At 31.8% G+C, this 16,104-nt stretch overlaps 1 protein-coding gene across 1 annotated transcript; it reads right to left on the bottom strand.

Moving 5' to 3' along the window:
• Positions 1-1,317: 1,317 nt before the first annotated feature.
• Positions 1,318-15,038, bottom strand: LOC143910256 (zwei Ig domain protein zig-8-like). Its single transcript, XM_077428647.1, has 4 exons — positions 14,664-15,038; positions 8,662-8,878; positions 3,678-3,995; positions 1,318-1,421 (listed from the first exon to the last, which is right to left on the bottom strand). Exons 1-4 carry the CDS (start codon positions 15,036-15,038, stop codon positions 1,318-1,320), a joined length of 1,014 nt encoding a protein of 337 aa, XP_077284773.1.
• Between the last annotated feature and the right edge of the window lie 1,066 nt (positions 15,039-16,104).

Raw genomic sequence — 16,104 nt, 5'->3', positions numbered from 1 at the left:
CTCCATATTGGTCTTTAAATCCCAGGGAGTTCCGGCGATAAGCCAACAAAACCACCATAAGAACAGACAGTATCAGTGGACGTTTATTGAAGAAAAAAATTAATAAAAATAACCGTTATATGTTGCGACAAAAGAAAGCAAAAGGAGCCCAAAAGAATAACGTCGTATTTATTATACGCATCTTTTCAGTAATAAAAAAAATGGTAAAATCGTATATACAAGAATATAAACACACTATTTCCCATAAGTACGAATATATTTATATGATTAGTCAGTCTTTCCGATAATCAATATTCATTTTTCTATTTAACGCGTCTTTAATTTTTGATATTACCATTTCTGTCCACAAGTAAAACTATCGCAGTAGATAATTCGGTTTTTACATACATTATTGCTTAAATAATGTATTGATTTAAAATTTGTCATCAATTTGTTTGCAAAAAAATTCTCTCAACTTATATTTGTACTGCATTTTTCTCTCAAAGTTCTTTAAAAAGAATGAACAAACCCAAAGCTCGAAAGTTTTGCTTTATTAACTTTTGCATTGTATGTATACTTTATACACAGTTCGTACTAGATTTCTAACTACAAACTTGGTTACTTTACATATTCAAGCAATGTATTCATTTAACTGTCACCGTTTTTTAATGAAATTGAAAGATAACCTGAAAATACTCAAAAACAACCTTTTTTTTTATATGAAATATGAAAATTAAAATCAAATGAAAACATATTTTATTTTAACGATTTTTTATTCATTAATTCTTTATCAATCGACAAATACACCACTATGCTTGAAATACGCCGAAATCCGGAACAAATCCTCCCGAATGTACATTTTTCACCTGTAAAACATTCAACCCTGTATGTACCGTGTATTGAAGGCACGTTTTCAGTGACGTAACTAAGAAGATTATAATCACTCGAAGAGCTTATTTCTGAAGTCAAATTAATACTAAACAGCTACTAATATTGTTCAAAAACTGAAAAATCATACTAATAAACTCATAGCTGTATGTACGAAACTCATAGTATGTACATACATAGTTACGTCAGTGCAAATATCAAATTCCGAATTTCGACGTATTTGAAACATGACAAAATAAAAATGACAATACTTTTAACATCACTCCTGGTTATATACAACATTCACGTACACTTGGCGTAAAAATTAAATCAGTTCATTATCGTTTATATATGTACGTATTAAAAACTATAGTTACACTTTTTTATTATGCTTAACACGTTGATGATATTACATAATGTATAACATATTTTAAATTGATTTATCTAATTCGAATGGTCGTCCAAATGTCCTCAGCTGCAGGCTAGGAGAGCGAACAGTACGGCTAGGGCCAATCCGGTAAAAGTAGGGGGACCGCAGGTACTCGAGCCCTGCTGCAGTTCAGCTAGGCTTTCTTCTGAAACAAGTAGATGCTTTCAATTTCCCGATGGATTTAAATGGAATTCATTTTTTATGGTTTTTTTATGATATTTATATATATTTGCATGTATGTACATATATGACGTTCATTAAACCATACATTGAATCTAACGGAGCTTAAATTTTGGTCTCCTGAATATGGTAGATACAGCTATGCGTCATCTTTTCCAACCTATTTTGACGAGAACGTCTGCTTTCACCAACTCGTCTCTTGACTCAGGCTCTGGTTCCTCAACGACTTTTTTTTTTCGGCGTACTATGAATTGGCCAGCTACGTGAGATTTAACACGAATTTGTTTGAATGAGATGAATGAATGCTAATTTATTTTTTTACAATAATACGTCTATCATTTGTTGTTTCACATGTACATACATATATGTATATACGTTCGCCTGTAACCTGCCAGGTAATAGTGGTCAATAATTGTAATTATTTTTATGTATTAATAATAATAATAAATAAATATACTATTAAAATGAATGTTTAGTCAAATTCTAAATTCACGTTAAACAATTATTTCGCTGCTGACAGCTATCGTGACACGTTAGTATGCAAATGTGGTATAAATTTAATGATTCAATCGTAATCAACATCGACAAAAATTAATAAATTTTATATGTGAAAGCCGATCATGTCGACTATGATAATCGGATTTGCAAAAAAATTGAATTAGGGAGATCAATTGGTAAATAATTTCGAATCAAATGGTCATTTCGTGGTTATTAACTCTGTATTATATCCTGGATTTAAATTTTAATAACGGGTTTTATTACTTTTTCAATCAATAAATAGTTGATTTCATACTGATTATAATCAAACCAAAATCATTTAAATAAAAAAAGCAATAGTGATACAATATTATAATGATTCATATTTTCGACTTGTATTATCAAAAGATTATCAACAAATGAAACGGAATTTTAGTTTCTTACACAACGGATGCAATCAAATCAATCAATCAATTTTAAATTGAAACCAGAAATTTGTAATATAAAATAAATTCTTCGAAAGGCCTCTACTACGACGCCAATTAGTTATGGTGAAACCGGCGCCAAAACGAGCCGAGTGAAATAATTCAGACCGCAGTTAATTTTGCGCGAAACGATATCGTTAAGTGAAATTGAACGCTGGGCGCCAATTAAAACTAGTTTGCAGAACAGAAGTGTAGTCAGGGCCGGACTGGACTAAATTAATTACGACTGTACACCAAAACAGAACACGATTTGAAAATTTTCTCAAAGCATTTCGCACACCGACCCCGGTTGCTAATTGTTTCCATGGCAGTCAAAGTAGACTAGTTATACTCGTATAATAATGAGTAAATTTTCCACCGTTGAATATCAGCGCAGAGTTGGCTCGTTATCGCGCTAATCGGCACACCAAACGTAGGTCGTTATGTGCTCGCTCTAATTAATGCTCTGCACAATATTTTCAACTTCATAATCGATGCTAAAAGATTGATCAATTTATTATGATGAACTTGTGTGTACTTTCAACTTAAACGCTGAAATTATAAAAATCGTACAAGCTTGAAACGTTTAAAAGTTTCGAGGTAATGTCAGCTCTCGGCGCTTAATCGGAAAGAAAATTTCGTGGAAAACTTGGATTTTTCCATACAAAAAGTTTGAAAATGGATTTTTTATGCGATAAAATGCAGATATATTATTCTGAAAAGACGACAGATGCTTATGAACTACACTATTTATAGCTCCATGTTCATAAAAATAACTTCTAACATTATTTAAATAACGTAAAAACGCATACAAATTAAAGAACTACTACTTAGACGGCAATGGCTTAAGTTAAAATTCAAAAATAAGGCTTACCTTACGTATGCTAAATAAGTTTATTCGAAAAGTCTTCCCAATGAATAAAATTCTTTTATCTCTTTGAATACGGTCTAAAATTTCAATTTCTTGTCAAAATAAATGGTTTTTCTCTTTACTGACAGCATTAACATACCTTTTTACGTAGCATGCCATAAATAGCTTTAAAAAATACAAAGATAACCCAGAGGTAAATATTTAGATCGATTAAATTTTAAATTCTTACCTTATTATAGAGAAAAACAACCGGCCAAAAACACACCGAACATATTTATATTTATAAATGTACAAAAAAAATTTACCTTCATTTTCTTACAACTCGAAATATTCGCGCAATTTTTATTTTGTCGTCATGATTTTCAATGAAATGTCAATATCATACAACTTACAGTCTAACGATAATTACCATTGAGTACATGCACCAGCACTGTATACGTGTGTCTATGCGGTAGTACACAGGTATAGTTTCCAGCATCAGTCGGGGTCAATTTGCTCAGACGAAGATGGCTGTCGGCGCCTCCTCCCCCAGGAAGTCTCTCGGTACGCACTGAGACTCCACCCCTCCTGGTGTCCATGTGCAAGGGGCGAAGTCCATGAAGCCACCATATAGGCGGCCCGGCTCCTTCGCCTCGAACCGTGCATCGCAGCGAAAGGGTTGACTCGGCTTCGTAATACTGCTCGCGCAGGGGACGACCTGCTTCATCTACTATTGTTACCTCAGGAGCTGTAATTACAAACATTATATAGAAGCCATTCAATACAAACATTATATAGAAGCCATTCAATACAAACATTATATAGAATTATGATTATAATAACTATAAAGGGCTGACCGCACTATGCGTCTGCGACACGAACGGCAGCGTGCGGCCAAATATTGTTTGTATGAAATTGTATGAGATATAACGCACTACGCGTCACGCGACAGAGTTGCCTTTTGTATCAACTTTGCCGTGTTGTATCGTGGTGCAGCAGTCGACGGCCGTATAGTGCGGTCAGACCTTAACTCGCTATTATTATAAAAATAATATGTACAAACGACCCGCATGAATGCTTTTCAAACACACTCTTCTGAGAAACACTCATTGTTCTAAATTCACACGTTTTCTTTATTTTGTATACCCATCTCACTTGTGACCAATATTGTAGTGTTTAAGCCGTTTATTCCTTTTACACTCTCTCGGGTACCATTCTAGTGCTTTTCTTATTCACCTTTCGTTCAATCTTCTAAACACATTACCCACCCGTTGGCATTTCAATCTATTCAATTATATTATTCTAACTATGTACTACTTCCACTACTTATCTTTGTCACACCACGCATACAACGTTCCATATTTATGCAAAATTTGGGCATTCAATGCCCAAGCTTCACATCCATCCGTAGACGTTGATTAATTTTCTTCTTCATTTAAAATGGAATTTGTATTTAAACACTACATACATATATACCCAAATGAGCTCAATCCTAATTTCAAACTGTAATTTAAATACAAATTTTTTTGCACAAAGTTTTTGAATTTTGAGAACATGCTTTATGACAGTGCAAATTATATATATATATATATATATATATATATATATATATATATATATATATATATATATATATATATATATATATATATGTACATACATATGTATATATACATTGTACATGTACATATTTATTTCAAGAGTTATCTCTGTGGAGATTATTCGTTGAGTTCAGTTGATGCTTCAGTTGGTGCTTCCTTTGACAAGTATGAATTTCTATGTATTGATTCTTACTATACATATTTTACTGTAACAGCATATATTGACATAGTTTGTCGATAATGGTATGAATGTTCTTGTATACGTATAAGATCCCTTTGCGCGTAGTTTCTGTGGGTCTGATCTTCCAGCTGAGCTGTTATTAGCTCAAAGGCGTACCGGAAAGAAGCGGGCGATCTTTCAGTGATCTGTACTGATATTGGAAGGTACTCAAGGCTTTCCACCGAAAGCAATTTTGCTTTTATTCGAAGATGCAGCTTTTCGTCGCAAGCTGCAATCTTATTTGAGAATTTCAATATCGTGCATATGTGCATACATACATACAAATCATTCTTTAAGTCAAGCATTTAACATGAAAGTTCTGAGGAATTCTATTTCAATACTGGTGCAGGAGACAAAGCTGAAACTTAATATTGCATCTGCATTGTGTGAAGCTCATGAACCGTGTGCGGTTTCCGTAGTGTATGTTTGTAGTAATATATAATATTTCCTATAATATAAAGGTCGTGATTCGACACGCTTCACTTAACCTAACCTAATCTAATTTGACCTTTTGAGCCGATTTAATTTATTTTGAAACCATGACCTCACACAAGTATTTCATTAACTAAGTAAAGTACATTTATATTTCATTTAAATCGAAGGGAAGCACACACTTTTTAGTAAATTCAAGAAATATAGGCTATGTACTTTTTCAGCTTTTTTTTTAATGGTATTAATGGAAGAAATGCGACTAGCAAAATTCGAAAAACTATCTAGTCGTTAGAATATCGACCTTGTCGACAGAAAGCGTGCGCTTTAACTTGAAAACAAAATGCAATTATATTTATCATAATTAAATCTTTCACCCCATTCCTAGTTAGCGAAAAACATAAATTTGTGTTGAAGCGCTCATAACTCACGTATATTTTTATATTTTCTTTTCTAAACTTTCTTCCGAATTGATTCTCTACAAATTTAAGGGTAGTGAGTAGCGCAGTGAAAAATCACCGAGAAAATTTCGATATATTTTTCACAGTCGGAGAAAAAAAAACGAAAGCACCCAAACAATTTTCCAAATTATCGCCAAATGGCATGTCTGAAAAAAATATTACCCAGTAATAACGGCCAAATTTTTCCGCGTATCATTATATTATTATAAATGCGATAATTTACATTACGATTCGTACCATTATTTCGATAATTATTTTATTATTTCTATTTATAAACGCCCATCATTATTTATTCTGTGCGCTCCGAAAGCGGAGACACGAGTAATAATAAATTGTCGGTGGTTTTATTTTTTGCCCTTCAACGAAGTCGTATGTGAAATATTGGTCGACACAAAGCTGCGTACTTTCAACGTCGACCCCTACTCGTATAACAAGTGATCTTTTGTACGAGACATTGTTAAACTCCTATGTTTATATACGTACATATGTGTGTACGTTGTGTAACAATAGTTTGTTGTCATTTGTAATGGTAAACATTTATTTAAAATTTAAATGCATTGGAATATCAAAATAAAGCACGTAGCTAAAAATCTTCGTATAGAACAGCATTTTCAAAGCTTCTTGAATATACATATCGTTACCTTATTTTGAAAGGCTTCTAACTGCACCTGTTTTAACTGTTAACTAGAACCTTTTCATATGTTCATATGTATGTACATATGTGTACATACATACATACATACGAACAAAAGAGCAGTATACAAAAATATTCATGAATCTGTGGATGTCAAAAAGTTACTCCTGTCAGCAATTTCCATTTGAAAAAATGTATAAGAGGTATGTAAAAACGGCAGACGTTTGATTGATGCAATGGAATTCCTTTATAGTAAAATATATACATACATATGTATATGTTTGTATGTACGTAAATTTGTTGATGTAAAGATGATCAAAACGACTAATTTATATAAAAAATATTTTTCTCATATAGAATTATATATATGTATGTATGTACGTATAAAAGTATTTTCTCCATATAAAAATATTAATTTATAAATATAATATTAAATTAATAAAATACTGGATTTAATTTATTTTATATACATTTGTACATACATATACATATATGTATATGTATAATAATTCAAACACCATGATTTTCATTGAGTTACTATTGATTGGATAACATTCGATCCAAGTTTAAATAATTAAATTTAAATTTTTGATATATTTTACCAAAAATATATCTTATAGATATATTTTTAATATGCGAAAAATCTGTCAGAACAAAAACATCTATATGTTGGTTGTTATTTTTTAAAAATAATTGAATAAGAACGTACGATATAACAGGTTTGATTTCACATGGACACAAAAAACATGTGGATCGAAAAATAATAAATATTTAGCAATAAATAAAGACATGTACTTTTATGTAGAATAATATAAAAATATCAATATCGGTAAGTTGGAAGTCCCGATAGTAGTCCGGCCCCTGGAACTTTACCCCGGCTCCTCCCCCCCCCCCTCCCTCTCGTCGGCCTTGTATGTACATAAATTTGTAGGTAGATTAATGGAAATGAGAATTTTTATTGAAAAAATGGGAAAATTTACAGCCTACGGGAGATGTTGCTGAAATGCACTTAAAGTGGTTTCTGTATTGAAGATATAAGAATTTTCTTTGTGACACCTGTTTATGTCGAAAATAAATTTTATCTTAGATGGTTATTTACTTTAATTTGAAATATTTTTCTTTTCAAAAGTGTTTGATACTGTTTTCTGTATTTTATCGATGAATGGGCTTCTTGTACATATCTATCTATCTTTATTCCATTCAATGGATCATAATCACATTTTTATCATCGTCAAATTTCAAATGTTTCTTTTTCTTTTTTAAATATTCGTGCACGAGTTTTCAAATAAAAACATATATATTATAACAGCTAATACAATGAGAAAACCTAAAAAAAAACATAATTTGGTATAAACATGCGACTGGCAAAAAAATGTACTTATAGTCACGAATGAAAACAGTCAGTGTAAAAACTGGTATGAAAATATATAAAACTTACAATCACAAAAAATATAAATTTTATTTACGATAGCATAAAACTTTTCGGCACATTTTGCAGGACGTTAATACTAAACGCATCCATTTTTTTAAATTTGCAAAACATTTACGGTTTAATATTCAACAATTCTACCTCAAATTGATATTTGAAATTTGTTATGAATTGTTTGAATGAATTTAAGAATGGCGGAAAATAAAATGTGAATGTAATATAATACAGTCGTAGATACATAATACGGGATTCGTTTACCCTGCGTGATTAGAAATAGTTTAGTTTTGGTTTGCTTTGCAAAGTTCACATTCCAACTTTCGCCGGTTTATTTTTATGACACGCATTATATGGCTAGTAGTAACTATTACGGTCCAGATAAGAAGAATTCTCAACAAACTCACATTGCCGAACAATTTAAATAATTTTTACCGCAAACATACAACTGTAACATATTTTCGCAAATATTATACATATGTGCGGCAGAAATACGGGCACTTATGAAAATCGACTTTTCCGCATGCCCTTCGAGCAAGGAATTTTTATGAATTTAGTAATACTTTAGCGAAAGCTTTTTGATTTAGATGACATTTCGTATAATGCGCTATATTTTAAGTACATATATTAATTGTATGCATGTTACCGTTGACCGACAGGTAGACTCTGATGACGCTCGGTGGATGTGTTGACAGTTGACACTCGTAAAGTCCTTCGTCCGATTTATTGGCATTTGTGAGCTGCAATCGCCAGTTTCCAGGGTACCGGAACTGCACTGTATATCTGGGGTCCCCAGTATATGTGTGGGCCCCTACAGTCAATAGACGTGGTGCCTCACCGGGTCGCCTTCTGAGCCATGATACCTAAAATTAAATTTTAACATTAATCAACTATACCATAACAAGTTTATTCCTGTAATTATTTTCAATATGTTAGATATTATTTAATCAAAATTTATTCGTTCCGCTTGACACTTAGCTACGTCCATAATATATTATACTCGTATGTGTTTGTCATGCTCGGACTTTTCGCCAAATTGACACTTGGCCGACGGACGGAAATTTTTAATTGCTTTAATTTATTTCTAATCAGCAGTAGAAGGCGAATAGTTGTGAATGATGCTGCTGATGATAAAAGGGATAAATAAAATAAAAAGAAAATATCGTTGCAGATTATTATTTTATGTATTTTAATAAAATGCATTTTAAAAATAAAAATTGTACAAAATTCAATAATGGCTATGAGATCACACTTTTGACCGCTAGTTTAGGGAGAGTCATATAATTTAGATTTTAAATAATACAACAGTTCTATTCCAATAATTTCAGTTGTGGGATTTTGTTCATAACTATTTCATTACTTCAGGGAAGATAAGATAGATAAGATTTGGTAAACGAAATTAGGAAAATGTGTGGGGTGAGATGGATGAGAGTTGCGCATAGGAGTGGAGGCGTTTCGGAGATCCCTTCATCCAGCAGTGGATGGTGAATGGCTATAGATGATTCATGTTGCTATAGATGATGATGATGATGAATATCATTATATGTTAAAATGTGGGGGGGGGGGGAGCTTTCCATCACATTCGAAAAAAATGAAGCTAGTCTGTGAATACCAAGCGGTATTTACCGGTCCGCAACATGAAAAAGTTTGAGTAGCACTCGGCTAGGGCACATCGAAGACAGCAAATTTTGGAATTTGGACACAACTTTAGTTAAAAAAAGACGTTCCATATCATAATAAGCTCATCAAAAATAATACAAAAAGCTTCGCACTGCTGCCAGATCATTGAGTGCCTTAAAAATCATTTTAAAAATATTATATTTTTTTTATATTAAACGATAAAAATTAATGTTTGTGCATGAAAATTACTCAAAATGCAGTAATAATAGATACATTATTAAGAAATTACTTCGACGTATCATTTAAATTAAAAATTTCATTCGCCCAAATGCTCATCGCGTAGTGTCTATCGGCCAAGTGTCCATTTGGCCAATAGTCTGTCAACCGTGTACATACAGGTAATACCATTCTGGAGCAATCTAGAGATCAAATTTAGAACTTTCACCTTCCTAATTCTAATATTTGTAGTTCGAACGTTCTAATGATTTCATTCTAATATACAATATTCGTATACATACATACATACATATATGTATATTCGTTTAAAAATAAACTGAATGTCTTATATAAAATTGAATATTTCCAGCTTAAAAACTTTTCATCTATATCACGACATTTAACTGCTTGAGCATTAAATTAATCGCATTATTTTTAACTATTCTAATAAAGTTATTTTTATGTGTAATTATTACAATAGATTTAACATAATATTTCAACTAGTAAAGTCATCGTGTGACTATGCGTAATAAAGCACAACATATGTAAATGTACATACATTGTGTAACAGATTACGCAAATCTATCCCAATTTTATAAATAACCGTGTATAACACGAGTAATTTTCATAATATCGATTAGCATAGCATATATACATGTCTATTTTTGATTTTATCGCTTGTTTTATTTCCAATCAAACCGCCCCAAAATAGGCGCATAATAAATTACACGTTACCATAAATATAATATATATTCGACTGCCTACTACGAGAAAAATTATTATTTATAATTTTATTATACGTAAAAAGCGTAACGCTAATTCGAGTCTTATAATTCCGCCGAAAGGGTTAAAATCGTGCAACAACAGCATAACACGAAACGACACATTGCTTCCGTGACAATGACGTCTACTTCCGGTGGGTGTTTACCTGCCTCTAATCATAATCAGCCAAAGTCGACTATTAAAACTATTAATTAACTCGTTTTATTACACAAATTGTGCCACCTTAAACTGTGTTTGAATTGCGAAACTTTTCGCTTAATTATCCTTAAGGTCTTTAGTGAAATCGATTCACCTTTCGTCTCTACTTTGGTGTGTCGTAATTTACCTATAAGGTAATGTTTTACCTGTGGTACTTGGAAACGTGTTGTAAAGCTCCGATAGTATTTATTTATTTATTTAACATATTAGCCAAAGTGACATTACAGAGATCTCCAACGCGTCACTGTGGCCGGTCATTCAGTAAAAATAACATCATAACAGTAATAATAACTTATAAAAATAACAATATTGACACAACATCATTAAAATCATAAAATCATAAAAAAAAAAAAACATAGATAAAGTAATAACAATCATTCATATTTAATAGGCAAAATCAACCACTGGCATTCCTCAACAACCACTCAACCAGATTAGTATATTTTATATTGAAGAGGTCAATTTCACCAGAAATCCGGTTGAGCAGATATATAGCCCTAGATATAGGAGCCGTTGTCAACATATTTGTGCGAGCCACAGGAGGAACAAACAAATCACGATATCTCAAGTCCCTGAATTTGCTAGGTGCATTAAACCTAAATTCATTTAGAACCTGAGGATTGTGAATTATCCCATTCAACAGCTTAAAAAAGTGCCTTCCCAGTAACATATTCCGACGAGACTCCAATGAGTTGAAACCTAACGCCCCTAATAGGAATGCACTAGGATATAGCCAAGGATAATAACCATACTGTTTCAAATAAAGATATCTGAGAAACCGTTTTTGGATTCTCTCAATCTTCAATGAATGAGTTATATGGGTAGGATTCCATATAATAGAAGAAAATTCTAGAATACTACGTACTAAAGATTCATAAAGAATTTTAAGCACCAACGTACTCTGGAAAGGTTTGCTAACTCTTAGTAAGAATCCCAGCATTTTTGTGGCTCGCAAACAAATATTGTCTATGTGTCGTTTAAATTGAAAATTATTAGTATGTATATTTATGTACTATACATACATATGTATGTACATATACATCTGAACTAAATACTATATCATGTTAGCTTTTGAAAAATATATACCACAACCTAGTGTGAATGTATGTAGGTACATATAAATTCGAATTTCCATTAATCTTTTATTTTTATTCCTTTTGCTTTTTGTTAATAGGTTTCCAAAGTGACAAATGGTCTAATATCAACAATACAACGAAGCTTAAACGCGTTGTATCAATTACTTTGACAGTTCAGATAAAATAAATATTCCAAATGGAATAAATAATATTCCAAAATTTTAATATTCCAAATGGAATAAATAAAACAGATACATAAGAAAAATAATAATTAGACTCACAAATTTAATTTATTAGTTTGTTATTGATAGTAATGCTTTTGGCCGCTTTTTTTTCTAAATTTAATTACCTACATGTGCGCTTAGTATTTGTTATTTTTAAAAACCATAACAAGGTTATGTAAAAAAGGGAATCAAATATTCATAAAATAGGCCCGTTTTAATTTAATGAACGCTGTATAGTGCGTTCGTAAGTTTGGTGCAGATTTCTCGTTGATAAATGGCTGTTAACGCTTCAGCGTCGTTTATCAAATTATACGCGTTTGTGAATAAATTCTTTTGAACGATCACTTTTTAAAACGCACAAGCGGTTTTGGAAATCGTCGGTTTCCGCCGCGACCATTAGCGATTCGTCGGTGGAAAAATCAAAACCGTTTTCCGGTCTCGCTTTTCGCCCGCTCTCCGATTTTCTTTTCGCATGTGCGCAGCACTAGTGAAATATCACCGTCATTAGTTATTATTATCGGTTCGAACGAATGCTGCTGCGGAATATGCGCACGCATAATTTTTCCTCTTTCGTCGTTTTGTTTTAATAGAATATTTCGATGATTTTTTCCTACGGATGGATGAATAGCCAACGTTTCCAAAAAATGTACTTCTCTCTGGAATTTATATTATAAATATCAAATTCAGTGGCATTTTGTGATTCAACTTGAATGTTCAATGTGTTAGTTTTGTGCATAAAATAAATTATGCAAAATTTAAATTCTCGTAGACAGTATGTAGATACGTATATAAAATGTACATATGTATGTATATATGAATAAATATTTGTGACCCATTTACAATATAAGAGTTACCATTTCTATGGTATATATGTATGTACTCGTATATCATTCATTGAATTTAATATAATTTTTATGTAAATATACAAATAGTGCTACCAACATGTCCCTTTCTTTAGATAAAATTCTTTTATTTTCTTTTTGTTGTCAAATATGCTCAATATGTTCTCTTTTTTGATTTAGCCGACTTTTTTGTAATGATTAAATAAGCATTCACTATTTTTTATAATATTTTGTAATGATTAAATAAGCATTCACTATTTTTTATAATATTTTGTAATGATTAAATAAGCATTCACTATTTTTTATAGTAAAATAAGCATTTATAGTATTTAATTTGGAGCGTTCGAATTGCAAAGTTCTAGGAAATTGAAAATGCAAGACCGCGTTTTTTAAATATCAATTAAAGACATCATATAAGAAAAATTGAAAAATTATAATCTGATCTAACCTTAGTTAAATAGATCAGATTTTAATGTGTTTAATATTAATTTATGTACATATAATTCACTTAAAACTATTTTGTAAAAAAAAAACGGTTCATAATATTTTTCTAATGGTTAACTGAAAGTGAATTAGTTGACACAAATTTCAAACTTTACGCCAGAGCCCACACTATTGATGAAATGCCACTAAGTTAATTTCATATAATTAAAATTGAAGTTTTTTAATCATTTTTTTACAACTGTACTTTATACCTTTTTTAAAAATTCATCCGTGGGATTTGCAATTTTGAATTAAGTAGTCCGTGAGGTTCGAAAGGTTGGCGATTGCTGTTCTAAACGAACTTGTGCTAAATTTTGAACTACATGGTTTTTAATGTCTAGGCTTATTACGATCTTTTAATAAAATTAAATATTTTTGAAAAATGTCCTCTTTTTTTTACTTCCCAGTTGGCAACCCTAATATACATATAAACTAATGTATAACAATTCAAGAAATATACATTCTATAGAAAATGTGCGTGTATGCAGATTTAGAGTAGGTATGTATATCTTATATATTTTGCATATACATAAGTACATAATACATATGTCTTGTTTATAATTTCCTTAAACGTGTACATTGAATACATCAAATCTGACCATCATCAGATATAAATTGGTGGTTTTGTAATTTTTATATTCATTGAGTGATTTTTATTCTCCGTATTTTATTGTATCTTTTAATATACATATGTATATTAATTTAATTTACACAAACACAATTTAATCACAATTTAATTTTTAATATTTTTGTATAATTTAGATTTTATTTCGAAACTTAATCACTTGTTTGAATTAGTAAAAATAGTAAAAATAATAAAAAATAAACTATTTATGAAGATAAGAAACATCACCAGAAAGAATTTAAAAAAAATGCCATAGATTGAAATTTCTATTATTCATATTAAGTTTACTATACATCTACCAATGTCTAAACAGACTTCAAAAGTTTAATAACGACCATATAAGTACAACGCGAACAAACTGCGAAATATAATAGTTTATGGGTAGAACAGCTCTCAACTGGAAAAAAGTGTTCTCTGACGATTGTTATATGAGATAGTTATAAGTTTATTCTTAACTATGTAGATCAAGTGCATGAGAAAATAAAATAAATAGTTAGCAAACAAACATTTATCACTAACGCTGTAAAACTGCTATGATATATAATACATATAAATTAATTTAACAAATACATGCGACTAACCGTTTTGTCCCGGAGGAAACTGACTCTACAATCGAGATGCGTCGTATGACCCAACTGCACCGTCACCGATGAATTATCCGACGACTCATCCTCAAAGTGTGGTCCATGTCGCCTATCATGCTCGTGCTGAGTCCTCGGTCTCATCCAAGGAAACTGACCGGTCCCACTACCCGTATGTTTAACGTTCTGCTTTTGTTCTGGTACTACAGTCTCCTCAAAGTCCTCCAATCTAGGTCCTTCGCTAACTCCTGTTATAGAAATCCGTCTTCGATCCTCGTGAGTGGACCTCTGAGGCAAATCATCACTCTGAGGCACCTTGAACAACGTGTTCACATCCACGGTGTGATTACCTAATTGGAGATACCTGGGCAGCATTGTCGTACCACGATATATATAGTAATTATCCTCGGTGACGTAGTAATTTGATTCAGTGCTGCTGGGTGGTTTGGAATCTCGACGCACGTGAGATTTCATCGCTCTTTCTGAAAGAATACAATAATGCGATACTTGAGTCATCATTTATGGAAACTTCAGTCTAATTAACATGTTTATAGGTACATATACATGTATTATAATATTAGGTAGCTTTTAATGGAAACATACATTTCTAAAGGCTATATTGTATGCCGGAGATTGTGCAACTATTCGCCATTGTTTGCATTCGCGATCTCGTTTGATTTAAGCGACGACGTAGGAAACAAACGGCCGTTTTGAACTAGCGCGCGCGTAAAGTGCATTTGCAGGAAATTGCAGCGGCGTGCAACGGGCCGCTGAAAGTGCATAATTTCCACATCAAAATCAAGGCAGTGTTTCTAGGTGGTATCTCTTTTAGGTGTGTATAACAAATGGCGTGCATATCTATTTCGTCCAACGTCACTTTCATGAAATTGCGGAAGCTTGCTCGAGCATTCAAACCTTCATTGTGTAGATTGGGTGATGCGTGATGGAAGATTATTCTCGCTTCTTCTCACTTGAAAGGTCGTGTCAGATGATGGCAGACGGATATTCGTATCGTTTTTTATATTAGATGCTAAATATTTTATGTTTATTTTCATTTAAATTCACAGATTTGAATATCTTCGGTCGACCACAATACATATACATATGTATAGTTTTGGTAATTTAGATATTTAATTTTTCTACACATGTACGTAGTAACAATAGATGAAGTTTTGTGGGCATAGGAAAATTTGAGTGATTTAAACTCTCTCACTGATGCCGTTTTCATGGTTAAGAAAAAATGTATGTATGTCTTTGTATATTGGAGAAAATTTGAACGATTGACGGTAATCGTTTCAAACTACACTTTGGTACTACATAGTTACTGACATGAATATTTTTCTATTTTTATTAAAATGAATCGATATAAACAATGTTTATTGTGCGTATTCAAAGGCAACAGTTTAAATAGTCAATATTCTATCACCTTGTTTAGTTATGC

This window comes from Arctopsyche grandis, chromosome 4, assembly GCF_051622035.1.
Source record: "Arctopsyche grandis isolate Sample6627 chromosome 4, ASM5162203v2, whole genome shotgun sequence".
NCBI lineage: Eukaryota > Metazoa > Arthropoda > Insecta > Trichoptera > Hydropsychidae > Arctopsyche > Arctopsyche grandis.
This window is presented reverse-complemented; position numbering and strand designations above follow the sequence as displayed.

Excerpts from the sequence above, each read along its gene's own strand:
- LOC143910256 (XM_077428647.1), bottom strand. The coding sequence starts at position 15,038 with ATGCTGCCCAGGTATCTCCAATTAGGTAATCACACCGTGGATGTGAAC. Across the intron at positions 8,879-14,663 it reads GTTTCCTCCGGGACAAAACG|GTATCATGGCTCAGAAGGCG; the intron begins GTTAGTCGCATG and ends ATTTAATTTTAG. Across the intron at positions 3,996-8,661 it reads AGTCTACCTGTCGGTCAACG|CTCCTGAGGTAACAATAGTA; the intron begins GTAACATGCATA and ends TTGTAATTACAG.